Source organism: Tursiops truncatus, chromosome 20 (genome assembly GCF_011762595.2).
Source record: "Tursiops truncatus isolate mTurTru1 chromosome 20, mTurTru1.mat.Y, whole genome shotgun sequence".
Lineage (NCBI taxonomy): Eukaryota > Metazoa > Chordata > Mammalia > Artiodactyla > Delphinidae > Tursiops > Tursiops truncatus.
The window spans coordinates 1,076,408-1,090,012 of NC_047053.1; the positions used below are offsets into that span (position 1 = coordinate 1,076,408).

General features: G+C 62.8%; 1 protein-coding gene across 1 annotated transcript in view; it reads left to right on the forward strand.

The window, feature by feature from the left end:
• The window catches only part of MYO15A (myosin XVA), a 52,710-nt gene that overhangs the window by 7,513 nt on the left and 31,592 nt on the right, over positions 1 to 13,605 (forward strand). The window contains exons 2-19 of the mRNA XM_073797069.1: positions 508 to 590; positions 1,125 to 1,188; positions 1,782 to 1,891; positions 2,224 to 2,298; positions 2,430 to 2,520; positions 6,093 to 6,098; positions 6,223 to 6,326; positions 6,405 to 6,468; positions 7,344 to 7,457; positions 7,989 to 8,150; positions 8,973 to 9,086; positions 9,649 to 9,707; positions 9,795 to 9,918; positions 10,847 to 10,942; positions 11,303 to 11,434; positions 11,922 to 12,047; positions 12,719 to 12,796; positions 13,344 to 13,492. Coding sequence (XP_073653170.1) covers positions 508 to 590; positions 1,125 to 1,188; positions 1,782 to 1,891; positions 2,224 to 2,298; positions 2,430 to 2,520; positions 6,093 to 6,098; positions 6,223 to 6,326; positions 6,405 to 6,468; positions 7,344 to 7,457; positions 7,989 to 8,150; positions 8,973 to 9,086; positions 9,649 to 9,707; positions 9,795 to 9,918; positions 10,847 to 10,942; positions 11,303 to 11,434; positions 11,922 to 12,047; positions 12,719 to 12,796; positions 13,344 to 13,492 — 1,751 coding nt within the window. The remainder of the gene's footprint in view (positions 1 to 507; positions 591 to 1,124; positions 1,189 to 1,781; positions 1,892 to 2,223; positions 2,299 to 2,429; positions 2,521 to 6,092; positions 6,099 to 6,222; positions 6,327 to 6,404; positions 6,469 to 7,343; positions 7,458 to 7,988; positions 8,151 to 8,972; positions 9,087 to 9,648; positions 9,708 to 9,794; positions 9,919 to 10,846; positions 10,943 to 11,302; positions 11,435 to 11,921; positions 12,048 to 12,718; positions 12,797 to 13,343; positions 13,493 to 13,605) is intronic.

The following is a 13,605-nucleotide window of genomic DNA, read 5'->3' on the forward strand; positions in this document are numbered from 1 at the left end:
ACCGCAGGCCAGTGTGCACGTCCACAAGCCCCGTGCGAGACCACGGGTGGGCGTGGGAGCACCTGGGCTGCAGGCGCCGTTGCCTGTGGGTCTGTGCGTGTGGGTCTGCGTTTGCCCTGCACGGGGTGCGGCGCCAAACGCGAAAGTCCTGGTCCTTCTGGAGGCCCCGGGCACCAGATGCGGATGTTCTCCTAGTTGTCACATAGGCAGACCTGGGGTTCAGCCTGGGAGAACGTGAGGTGGGAGGCCTTCTGGCCAGGCAGAGGGAGCAGTGCCCCTGTGCGTGTGCTCAGCCCCTGGCAGGACCCTCGGGAAGACGGGCAGCGCTGAGGCCGGCCGTGTCCCTGGGAATTAAGCATTGTGTTCCGAGGCAGACAGCCCACAGGACCCGGCCGGCCTGGCCTCAGGGGTCCCTCCTCCACACGGCAGTGGGTCCTGGCCATGTCCAAGCCGGGGGGCCACGCTCAGGCACCCTCTGGCTGGCTGACCACAGGTTGTCTTCCCCAGATGCACTCCATCCGCAACCTGCCATCCACACGGCTCCGCGAGCAGCGCCGGGAGGACGGCGTGGAGGACATGACGCAGCTGGAGTGAGTGGGGGTGGCGGGTCGGTGAGTGGTCACCGCCTCCCACCGGGGTGCCCCTCACCTCCTGGAACATTTTCAGAGCCTGCTTCCTCCCCTGTTAGGCGAGGCTCAGGCAGTGTCACAAAGGCCCAGTAATTCAGATGGGCGCTTATTAGCTGGGACCTGGGCAGACACTCAGCCTCTCTGCCTCAGTGTGTCGCCCACAGGATGCTGTGGGGCGGCTGTTGGTGTGAGGGTGCTGGCACATTGGAGGTGCCTCAGACGTGAGGGTCGTGCTGGTCAATGTCATTATCCAATCACAGTGACAGCCTTCACGTTTGCTACCTGAGAGCATCCCCCACCCCAGGGAGGTGGGAACAGTGATTATCATACCCATTGGATGGATAGAAAAACTGAGGCACAGAGAGGTTAAGTAACTTGCTCAAGGCCTCACAGTTGGTTGGTGTCAAAGACGGGACTTGAACGCAGGCTTTTCTGACCAAGGCCCTACCCTGAGGGGAAGGTGGGCCCTGACTGCCTCTCTCCATCTCCTCGCAGAGACCTCCAGGAGACCACTGTGCTGGCCAACCTCAAGACCAGATTTGAACGGAACCTCATCTACGTAAGGCCTGGGGCTGACCCCCCTGGGCTTGGGTCTGAGGGCAGCTGCCTCCCTGCCTCCTGGGGCTGCAGTGGGAAGCGTGGATTTCTCCTGCTCGCCCCAGACTTGTGGCATCTGGTTTGAACCCTGGAGTTTCTACTATTTGCGCACAGCATTCAAGAGCTGGGAGCGCTATAATCCAAAGTCCTAAAACACAGAGGCTTAGAGGCCTGGAGACAGGGAACCCAGAAGTGTGTGGCCCCCACCAGGGGCCCGATGGGTAACGCTTCCAGAGTCCTGGGAGCCATACACCTGGGGCCCGGCGGGGGGACGGTCAGGGGGCGGGCCCCAACTAGGAATGAAGGAAGCGGGCACCCTTGTGGGGTCGTGGCTGTGGGGCTTTGCGTGCGCCACCCTCCTCCCAGCCTCAGCCTGGTTCAGTGCCTGACGCTCCACAGCCAGAGCGCACGACCCAGCAAGCTGTCTGGGGGCCCAGGGTGCAGACGCCAGGGCCAGGCAGCCAGACGTCTGTGCCCGTGAGACAGGGATCCCGGCTCCCAGGAGTGGGGAGGGAGGGACACAGACGGGCCCTGAGGCCGCCGTCTGCCCGGCAGACGTACATCGGCAGCATCCTGGTGTCGGTGAACCCGTACCGGATGTTTGGGATCTACGGGCTGGAGCAGGTGCAGCAGTACAGAGGGCGGGCCCTGGCCGAGAATTCCCCGTGAGTGTCTCCAGGGCTGGGAGAGGGGGCCTCCCCGGGGTCTCCTGGGTTCCTGTCTGAGCTTGGCAAGTCCCTGGTTACCCCTCAGCCGTGGGTGGTGGGTGGCGGTGGGGAGCCCGGCAGCCTCTCCCTGAGCCTGGCCACAGCCCCGTGGGCTGGAGGCCACTGTGGCTCAGACCTGGGTGGGGAGCCTTGCGGGGAGCATTCCCTGAGGGTGGGGTATGGCAGGATTGGCTGCTGGGCTAGGCAGAGATGTCCCCTGCCCATCCCCTGGGAGGTTTGGGAGCCCCAGCAGGGCCTGGCCCAGGAACGTGTGTGGCCTGTCTCTCCAGGCACCTCTTTGCAATTGCAAATCTCGCCTTCGCCAAAATGCTCGATGCCAAACAGAACCAGTGCATAATCATCAGGTGAGCAGCGGAGGGGCTGGGGGCCGGCCGGCCTGCCTGCCCGTGTCTTCCTGTGTCACGGTGGGGTCAGGGGAGCGCCCAGAAGAGGCCGTGAACAGGCTGGAGCTCACTCTGCCCCTCTGGCCGGTCAGCGGAGAGAGCGGCTCTGGGAAAACTGAGGCCACGAAGCTGATCCTGCGCTACCTGGCGGCCATGAACCAGAAACGGGGCGTCGCACGGCAGGTGCGTCTGTCCCCCCGGGGCCCTCAGCCCAGCGCCCCTCGTGCTCCTTGAGAGGCAAGACTCTGTGGCCCCACTTGGAGGATGGGCGGCCGAGCCCAGGGCTGCACAGAGAGGCCTCGTAGGACTTGGGGCCCTTGCTGCCTCCCCTCCCGGGAGTTCTCTCCTGCTTGCCTTCCCCTGCAGCTCTGCGTTCCAGCCCCCTGGAACCCACACCCCCAGCAGAGGCCACGTGGGCAGGGGGCGTCGTCCACTCCTCCCGCCTGGCCTCACATTCATGGTCATGAAAGAGGCAGGACGGGCCCGAATGTGTGTGATGGCCAGTGTAGGGTCAGGAGAGGCTGCGGCACTGAGAAGGCACTGAGAAGGCCTGGCTGGGGCCTGCAGCATTGGAGGTTTGCCTAGAGAGCTGAGTTCTCTGAACCCAAGAACGTCAGAACCTCCGTAACGGTTTCCCGAGGACCTGCTGTGTGCCAGGCCCAGGCTAGGCTCTGGGGAGCAGGCAGCAGCAACACAGCCTGATAAACGTTCTCATCTTGTGGGAATTTTGTTCTAGTGTAGGAAACAGAAAGGAAAATAGGCAGGTAAATTCTGGGTAAGTTGTAGGGAAGCATGGGGGGAGGATGGGGCATGTTGGGGATTGCGATTTCAGGCGTGGGGGTCAGGGCAGGTCCTGCTGAGAAGGCAAGGCAGTGGGGCCTGCAGACATCTGGGGAAGAGCAGGTGCAAAGGCCCTGGGGTCCAGCAGGTGTGGTGTGCTGGGTCGGGAGAGGGGCAGCATGTGGTCCAGGCGAGGGAGGATGGTGGCTCAAACCAGAGAGGTGACAGTGGTGTTGGTGAGCACAGCTGGCCTGGGTGCGGTTCCAGGACTTGGTGAGGGACCAGACGGGGCTGTAAGAGGGGACGCCCAAGCTGGCCCCAGGCATTCGGCCTGAGTCACAGGAGCAGCCAGCAGCTGAGGAGCAGAATATGGAGAGAGGATGCAGGTGCCCTTGAGGGTCTGCGGGGCATCCACGCGCAGGTGGTGGGAGACGGTAGATGTGCCAGGAGCCTGGAGCTCAGGGGAGGTGGGGCAGAGGCTGAGGCCCGCTAGCTCAGACTCCAGAACGTGAAGCTCAGGCTCTGGCCCACCCCTCCAGAGGTTTGCAGTGGCCACAGTGTCCCAGCTGGTGGCGACCTCTGCAGGTGATCTGGAGGCACTGGGCAGGGGCTGCTGGACCCTCGGTGAGGAGGGGGTCAGCCCGGGCTTTGTGGTCAGGAGAGGTCACTTCCTGGCAGGCCGCTTCTGATACCGACCTTGGCCTGCCAGCCCCTCCCATCCCAGCCTGGGTCTCCTGGAGGCCAACCACATCATCCCTTTGCTCCAGGCCGGGGGTCAAGCCTCTAAGAGTGGACTCCTGGGAGGACTGGCTGCGTAGGCAGGCAGCCGTGTGCGTCAGGCACCCCCTGTGTGCGGGGAACCTTCCGCTCTGTCAGCACCAGAGCCTTGCGGCAGCCCTGGGAGCTGGAAAACTGAGGCCTGGGAGGGTAGTGACTTGCCCAGTGTCCCAGAGTGACGGGGTGGAGGGGCTGGGGTCTGAGGTTCGTGGCGGGGGGGCTGTCTCGGCAGGGGTCGGGGAGGATGGCGGAGGCGCGGGACGTGGCTGGGTCTGAGGGGTCGGGCCGGGCAGAGAGGAGCTGTGAAGATGCGCCTGCTGGCTGGGGTGACCGTGGACTCACCTCCTGGCCGCCATTGAGCCGCTCCTGCAGTCGGACGGTCTGGGTCTAGGGTCAGTTTCAGGCAAGGCTGGGTCCAGGGTCTTAGACAACGTCCCCTGTCTCGGCCCCAACCTCCCGCACGTTTGGACATCGTCCTCATCTGTCTCCCATGGTCAGCACAATGATGCCGCAGCACCACGGCCCACACTGCCCACCGGGCCAGGAGGTCTCAGGGCTCCCTCCTGTTGGACTGGTTTTGGCCACGCGTCCTCACTGGACCCACGCGTGCCTTGATCAGCCGAGGTCTGGGCCACAGGCGCCACCTCTGGGCTGGGAACGAGACAAGGGTTCCCTGGGGTAGGGTCTCGGAGTGGCTGAATGCTGCTCAGCCCGGGGCACAGGCACCGGCGCACCCGCGGGTTGGGCTGGACAGCCCCACGGGGCCAGATGTTCCCAGCCCTGGCCGTGTGCCCTGCCCTGTGCTGGGCACTAGAGGAGAGAACCCACCCCCAGGTGCCCACAAGGGGCACCCAGGCTAAGGGACAGTACAGGCCAAAGCCCAGGCGGACCCTGACTCCCTAAGCACCCCCAGGATGGCCCCTGTGCCCCTCCGGGCTTTAGTCCACTCCTCTGTACGGTGGGCACAGTATTTCTGGGACTGAGCGACACTGTGGGTGAGCAGGTGGAGGGAACTGGCACCATCCCCAAGGTAAAGTGTATCATTTCTGTGCACACCGGGCCCCCTACTTCTCCACTAAGAGTTTATCCTGAGGAAATGATGCAGCCAGAGAGAGCACTGCTTACATCGCTGACATGGGCTGTGGTGCTTTGGGCCCTCGCTCTTTCCGACCCTGGAGTCCCGAGCACGCTGCCTCACCTCTCCCAGCCTCAGTTTCCTGATCTGTAAGCAAGGGCGATATTAGCCCCTACCTCGTAGGCTTGTTAACGATGCTGTTAATTGGGGCAAGAGGTCTGGCATGCAGTAGGTGCTTAATAAGTGGGTGCTGTGATTAGCTACAACACCCTGGCGGCTCTGCTCTCATAAAATGCTATCCCCCATTTCATCCATTTAGCAGATTTTTTTTTTTTTTGTATGTTTTGGCCGCATAGTGCGGCACGTGGGGATCTTAGTTCCCCAGCCAGGGATGGAACCCACACCCCCTGCAGTGGAAGCGCGGAGTCCTAACCACTGGCCCACCAGGGAGGTTCCCGCCCCCGCAGCAGGTGTTTGTTGAGAGCCTCCTACTGCCAGGTCCTGTGTGGGTGCTGACCACCAGGCATGTGCGCACAGAGTCCTGCCTGTTGGGCTGACGCTCTAGCGAGAGACATGGACGTACGAAGGGCTGAGGGCTGCAGGGGGGCAGAGCGCCAGTGCCCAGAGGCTGGCGCAGGCACAGTCAGGGGACTGCAGTGCTGGGCAGAGTGGGGAGGGGACAGGAGATGGGGCTGGGCCGTGCAGGGCCTGGAGCCCGAGGGGTGGGAGCCAGGGGTGGGGGACGGGACCTCCCGAGGGTTGCGGAGGACCCCTGGAGGGAGCCAGGCGGGGCAGGTAGGAGGCCTTTCCAGGAGACTGGGTGGTTCACGGCCGGTGGTGGCTGGGGAGGGGGGCGAGAACACCCCCAGAGCCCTTTGGCAGGAAGGCCCAGGAGACCCCCGACCTCGGGCCATGCCACGGTCCCCGAGCCAAGACACCTGGGGCTCTGAGGCTCTGGGGTTTGCTCTCAGCTGGCGGCTCTCCTGCCTGCGGGCTGGGAGGGCTCGGCCACTACCTCCGCGGTCGGAGGCCCCCGGCGTCCTGGGGGGAGCCGGTGGGTCCCGCGGGTGACCTGCTTCTGTTCTTGTCCCGCCCTCCTCCTCTGTGCTGGCGGCTCCTGAAGATAAAGGTATTGGGGGTGCGTGTGCGCACGCTTGTGCGGTGCGGGGCGGGCGGCATGGGGTGGGCGGTGGGAGACCTGGGGAGGCCCCCGCGGGCTCCCCGCAATGCCCGAGTCTTCCTCTGGCGCCCAGATCCTGGAGGCCACACCCCTCCTGGAGTCCTTCGGTAACGCCAAAACTGTCAGGAATGACAACTCCAGCCGCTTTGGGAAGTTTGTGGAGATCTTTCTGGAAGGGTGAGTGGGCCGCGGTGGAGCCGCCCCGGGGCCTTGCGTGCACGGTGCCCAGCGTAGCTGACTCTGCTCCCTCTCCAGGAGCGTGATTTCTGGTGCCATAACCTCGCAGTACCTGCTCGAGAAATCCAGGATCGTGTTTCAGGTGTGTCAGGATGGGGTCGGGTGTGGGGCGTGCAGACCCTCTGAGCCTGGCACCTGGCTGAGCTGATGCACGAGGCTCGGGGGTGGGTGTGTGTGTGTGTGTGTGTGTGTGTGTGTGTGTGTGTGTGTGTGTGCGCGCGCGCGCCTGTGGCCGCGTCTCCTGCCCCCGTCCTTGGCCCTGAGGCACACCTGGCCCCATCCCGCCACAAGGCCTTCGCAGCGCCTGTTCCTTCTACCCGGAGCACTCTTCCCGCACACAGCTGCGTGGCCGAACCCCTCACCTCCTCCAAGTCTTCGCTGAAGGTCACGCCCCAGGGAGGCGGCCCCGGTGAAGAAATGCAGTCCCCCCCCGCCCCCCACGACCGCCCACCCCCTTGGCTGCATTGTTTCTCTGCAGAGCTCTTCTCGCCACTCACGTTGCTCTGCTGAGGGTCTGTCTCCCCTGGCCGGCAGTTGGGCTCCCACGAGGCCAGGGGCTTCTGTCTGCCGTGTTCCCCTTTGTGTCCCAAGGGCCTGGCTTGAGGCCTGGCCACAGTCTGTGCCCACCACCCTGGCTGGCCCTGCGAGTACACGTCTGGTCCGTGGACACACGTGTGCAGAGGCTTGTGTAGCTGGTACACATGTGAAAAGGGCCACCTTTCTTTCATTTCTCCAAGCAGAGTTAAATCCTGTCCAAAGACCCGCCCCACGACCACACCAGGGTCCCCCCAACCCCCCGCCAGTGCCAGGCTGGGGCTCACTCGTCACAGGGGCACCGGTCTCACCTGAGGCCCGTGTGTGTACTTGTATCTGTGGGCATAGCTGGGCTTGTACGTGTGTCCGGGGGTCACCTAGGTCGGCGGCTCCCCTCTCTGCAGCCTCCAACCCACTCCACAGGCCAAAAACGAGAGGAACTACCACATCTTCTATGAGCTGCTGGCTGGGCTGCCCGCCCAGCTCCGGCAGGCCTTCAGCCTGCAGGAGGCCGAGACCTACTACTACCTGAACCAGGTGAGAGCCAGCAGGCATCTGAGGGCCCTCGGCCCGGTCCCCTCCCACCATCACTCCGCGTGGGCCGAGAGAGCCAAGTCGTGGCGTCCTGATGGCCAGCGAAGGTGATGGAGGTTTGGGAGGGTGAGTTTGGACTTGGCGATGTCTCATCGTGGCAAGGGGGACAGGTGTCTTTGGGGTCTGAGGCCAGGGTAGGGGAGGCCGACCTGATTCTTTGTTTTTCTGGAGCCTAGAATAGAACTAAGTGGCCTGGAGCGACTACACTTCCTTCCAGAGCCTCACTTTCGTCGTCTGTAAAATGGGGACAGCACAGTCCCGCTTTGCAGGGGTGTGTGAGGATTAGAAGAGGGAAATGGACACGAAGCCCTCAGCACAGGGCCTGGTGTGCGGTGCCCGCGCGGAGCCTCCGGCCCTCGGGAGTAGACAGAGAACTGGGATATCCGGCCACACTGCAGGCCGGGGCAGAGCAGGGACCTTGAGGGCTCCTGGCCCCCACCCAGGGTCCCCGACCCCTGCCCTGCCCTCGCCCAGGGTGGGAACTGTGAGATCTCAGGGAAGAGCGACGCGGACGACTTCCGCCGGCTGCTGGCCGCCATGGAGGTGCTGGGCTTCAGCGCCGAGGACCAGGACAGCATCTTCCGCATCCTGGCCTCCATCCTGCACCTGGGCAACGTCTACTTTGAGAAGTATGAGGTGAGGGGACACCACGGCCGCACGGCCCGCTCCCTTGGGACATGGGCGTCCTCTGGAGGCTGAAGAACTGGCTGAAATACCGCCGCTCACAGCCAGAAGCACAGATCGTTTGGTCTCTTTCTCCGCTTTGGGGGTTGTTCGTCTTTTTCTAATTGACGTATTAGAGCTCTTTGTATATGTTAAGGGAATCAGCCCTTTGTCTCTAGGGTGAATTGCAAATATATTTTCTGGTTTATCATTTATATTTTCATTGTTTACAGGTTTTTTGCTGTTTCGGTTTTGGGTGGGGTTTTTGCTATGCAGATTAAAAAAATTATTTTCAGGTATTTCATTTATCAAGTTTTATAGAAATTTCAGACTTTTTATGATTTTAGAGATCTGTCTCTCTATAAAAGCCTGTGCCTACCATTGTTTGAAGACCTTTTATGGTTTCTGTGATTATTTTTTTAACATTTAAATCTCTGGTTCATCAGGAATTTATTCTAGTAAGGTACAAGGTAGGGATCTTGCCTTTTTGTTTAGATAGTGACTCAGTCTCCCAACTTGAGAAATACGTGTTTATCCCGTACTGAAAATTCCCGTGTACGTTTGTGTCTAACTCCTGACTTTTTTACTGTGCTTTGTTGACCTGTTTACGAACCGTGTGTCTGTCCCCACAGCGTTTTAATTATTCTAACTTCATGTTTTACCATTTCCAGAGACCCCTGTACTCCTCTTCTGTTTTAGAATTTTCCTGGCTGTTCTCGTTTGTTTCTGTTTTTTATAGGAACTCATATAAAAAGCTTATTTAGCTCAGAATGCACTCCTGTGGGTGTTTTGCAGACAGACGCGCAGGAGGTTGCCTCGGTGGTGAGCGCCCGGGAGATCCAGGCCGTGGCCGAGCTGCTGCAGGTCTCCCCCGAGGGCCTGCAGAAGGCCATCACCTTCAAAGTGACTGTGAGTCCCTGGGTGTGGGGTATGCTATCGAAGCCTCCTGCCAGCCCTGGACGGAGCTGCTCTGTGCCCCGTCCTGTGTGGGCCCCCTGCCCCTCTCCCCCACCTCCCCAGCCTGTCCATCCTCTGGGTCTGGCTCAGAGGTGGGTGACCTCAGACCCCAAAGGCATTCGGTACCAGTCTCCGGGCCTCTGCCTGGAGTGCTGTGCCCTTTTTCACGCCTACTGGTCCTCAAGCCCAACACAGGTACCCTCTGCTCCAGGGAGCCGTCCCTGACCTCCGGCTGGGCCAGTATCTCCCACACCCCTGCCCTCCCCCCTCCCCAGGCTGATGTCACCATTGTGTCTGCTTCTGCCTCCGTCTGCCCCTCAGACCGGCAGCCCTCGTCCCACCAGCAAGCCAGGCAGAAGGGGGGACGAGGGTGTCTGTCCTGCCCCTGGCTGACTTCGTGCCTGAGACACCATCTCCCCGGCTCCCCTCCCCACGCCCCCCACCCCCAGTCCTCTGGGGGCTTTCCGGAGGTGGTGGCCAACCCGCTGTCACTCAGGGGCTGCATCCCCCGCAGGAGACAATGCGAGAGAAGATCTTCACCCCCCTGACCGTGGAGAGTGCCGTGGATGCCAGGTGAGGCCACACCTCCCGCCTGAGCCCCAGGTGCCCCGCCCCCTCACTGTGCCTGCCACCTCCCCCCAAACACCATCTCTGCTCCAGGGATGCCATCGCCAAGGTCCTGTACGCGCTGCTTTTTAGCTGGCTCATCGCCAGGGTCAACGCGCTGGTATCCCCGCAGCAGGACGCGCTGTCCATCGCCATCCTGGACATCTATGGCTTCGAGGTGGGACCCCGGGGGGCGCTCTCGCACCATCATCTGTTCAGGGCCCTCTCCTATGATTATCTCCCTCCGCTCGCCCGCAAGCACTCCCTGGGGCCTCCAGGCGCCAGGCCCTGTGGGCAGCACCAGGGACCCCAGAAAGAACCAGACCTGGGCCCCGACCTCGGGGCGCTTCCAGGAGGGACTGGGTGGGATGAGGATGAACACTGACGAACACATGTGGTCAGAGCTGTAACAGAGGCAGCCTCGCGCTGGGGGAGCCTGGAGCAGAACCCTAGCTGGGCAGGCATCAGGTAAGGTTTCCTGGAGGCGGAGGAGATGTCCTGAGCTCATTCCTTACAAACCAGCCAAGGCATTTGAGGTGGAGGGAACAGCCTATGCGGAGGCTCAGAGGTGTGGGCCGTGGTGTCTGGGGAGGTGGAAGTCATCTGGGCGGTTAGGGTGGGGGGCATGGAGAGAGACAGGCAAGATCAGAATAACAGAAGTGGCAGCTGCGGCTCCCGTGGCCCCTGTTGTGTGCCAGCTGACGTTCTAAGCGCTTTGCGTATCAGTTCACTTAATCCTTACAACCACCCTGTGAGGTGGGCACTGTCGTTATCCCCATTTTACAGGTGGGGAAACTCAGGCATGGGGGGCTTAGAAAGGGGCAGAGCCAGGATTGGAACGTAGGCAGAAGGTTCCAGAGCCTGGGGCTTCAGACACTGCATGTGCCACCTTGCATGGGACCGTCAGGTTCTCACCTGTGCGCCCTCGGAGCCAGCGAGGGTTCTGGGCAGGGGGTCTGTGGGCGGGGCTCCAGTTTGCTGAAACTGCGGAAGGCAGGGATGAGTCTGCACCGGGGGCGGGGGTAGGGGGTGGGCAGGCCCTGGGCGGGACGGACAGGCTGCTGGCCACGGAGGGGCCAGGCCCAGCCTCACCACACGCCCGGCAGGACCTGAGCTTCAACAGCTTCGAGCAGCTCTGCATCAACTATGCAAACGAGAGCCTCCAGTACCTCTTCAACAAGATCGTCTTCCAGGAGGAGCAGGTGAGAGTCGTCCGTCACGCTCTGTCCCGTCCCGCTGGCCGCTGGGCTTCCTCGGAGGCAGATGGGTTGTGCTGGGAACCAGCACACGCGAAAGCCTGTGTTATGGAGGGGCAGGTGCGGGGGTGCTGAGCGCAGAGAAGAGCCCCTTGGGGGTCCTCCTCACCCTTGGCAGGGCTGTTCCAGGCCGGGGGAGGAGCAGGGCCAGGAGGAGGTGGTTCGTGTGGCCCCGCTGGGGAGTGAGCTCCCTGGGCTGGGAGGCGTGCACGCAGAGGTGCCCTGGCCAGGCCCCCGGATGGCGTCCGCCTGGGGGACGGGCTGGGAGGGGCCCGGGGCTCGGAGGCAGAGGCCCGCCGCCTGCAGGAGGAGTACATCCGCGAGCAGATGGACTGGCAGGAGATCACCTTCGCCGACAATCAGCCCTGCATCAGCCTCATCTCGCTGAAGCCCTATGGCATCCTGCGCATCCTCGACGACCAGTGCTGCTTCCCCCAGGTGAGCTTGCTCAGGACGCTGGACGTCTCTGAGCCTCGTGTCCTGCATTCCTCTCTGCTCTGGCGTGGGGTCGGAAGCTCAGGACTCCCAACCTGCCATTCAAACCCGGGGTGACTGAGGCTGGATGGGGGCTCGGGACGAGGGGCTGCACCAGCCTGGGAAGTCATAGAAGGCTTCCTGGAGGAGGTGACCTTGTGCTTGGACCTCAGATTCCGATTGGAAAACACAAGGGTGGGATGGGTGCTCTGGGCAGTGGGACTAGAGCGTGCAGAGACAGCTGAGCTGGATGGGGGGCAGCTGGGAGCACACCCGTCTTCAGGGTCCACTTAGGCCGCCCCAGCCCGAGCAGTGGGCAGCCGGGGGCAGAGGGGACTTGTTCCCCCTCCCCGGTGCTCGCTGGGGATCAGTCGGGGCTGGAGAATTTGCCACTAGGTGAGGAATGGGATGCTGGGCCCCTGTCCACCCGCTGACCGCCGCCTGCCCCCAGGCCACAGACCACACGTTTCTGCAGAAGTGCCACTACCACCACGGCGCCAACCCGCTCTACTCCAGACCCAAGATGCCGCTGCCCGAGTTCACCATCAAGCACTACGCGGGCAGAGTCACCTACCAGGTGAGACCCAGACCCGTGGCCTCCAGCGCCCTTCCCCGCCACTGGAGACACTGGCACCTGTTCCCGTTTCGGCCCTGCTGATCCTCAGCTGTGTGACCTTCGCCAAGTCACTTTACCTCTCTGAGCCTCAGCGTCCTTCTCTGGAAAGTGGGGATGATAATAGTGCCCGTCTCACGGGGCAAGTGAGAGAAGTCCAGGGCCAGGGTGGGTGTGATGAGAAGGAGCCCCCAGCAGCGGTCACTGTCACCACTGTCACCTCTGCTCATTCCTGCCCTGGAGCCGTCTCAGGCCAGGATTTTGAGCCTCTGTCCCCGCTGGGCCTCGTTTTCCTCATCCGTAGAATGGGCACAGGGCAGTGTCCTCACTGAGGATGGGGCCAAGACGTGGACTGGTCACGTGAAGCTGTGGCTATTGCCCGTGCCCTGGGGGTGGAGAGGCTAGTGGGGCAGGAGGGGAGGGGACCAGAGCAGGGGGAGGGGCCCGTCCCTCCTAGGATAGACAGGGAGGCCGAGGCCTGGAGGGGCAGGGCCAGGGTCACCCGGGGCTGTGAGCCCCTGACCCACCATCAGGAGGAGGGGGGAGGAGGGGAGAAGGCAGGCTGACACACCCCGGGGCCGCGTGGGGTGGGAGTGGGGTCCAGCCCGAGCTGCCCCGCCCCTCCCCCTTTCCAGGTGCACAAGTTCCTGGACAAGAACCATGACCAGGTGCGCCAGGATGTGCTGGACCTGTTTGTGCGGAGCCGGACACGGGTGAGCGGGCCTCACCTCGCCACCCCAGCCCCCCGCAGCCAGAGCACGCAGCCCACCGTTAGGCCCCTCTCCCAGCCCAGTCCTGCCTCTGGCTCACCCCACCCCGTCCCTCCCTGAGCGGTTCTCCCATCCCCACACCTTCTCGGCCTCCACTTCCCCCTCTGTTGAACGGGCACCCTCCCCCTGAGGACATTGCCAGAGTTCATGGCCAGGTCTGTAACAGGCCACCTCGGGGCCAGGCACGGAGTCAGTGCCCGTGTGTTCCCCAGCCACGGGCGGGCCCCTTGGAAGGCGCTGAGCACCCTCGCTTGAGAGGTATGCCAGCTGGGAGGACACGGCCTCACAGAGAGGACGGGGGGCTAGCGGGTCACTTTTCTGACCCCTCTGGTGCAGAGACTGATGCCTTTTGTTCTTTCCCTGTCTCTCTCTCTCTCTCTCTCTCTTGCTCGCGCTCTCTCTCTCTCTCTCTCTCTCTCTCATTTCTGCCTCTGGGTCTCTCCCCATCCCTGTCTCCCGTCTCCCGTGCCTTGACTGCTGACTGGCCCAGGTGGTGGCACACCTCTTCTCCAGCCATGCCCCGCAGGCTGCCCCTCAGCGCCTGGGCAAGAGCAGCTCCGTCACCCGGCTCTACAAGGCGCACACGGTGGCCGCTAAGTTCCAGCAGTCGCTCCTGGATCTGGTGGAAAAGATGGAGAGGTGGGCGTGGCAGGGGCGCGGCACCCAGCCTCACCTCTGACCCACCCTGTGACCCTCAGGGGTAAGCACCCTCCTTCTCTGGGGCCTCACACTGCCCTCCTCCCGCCCCTGCC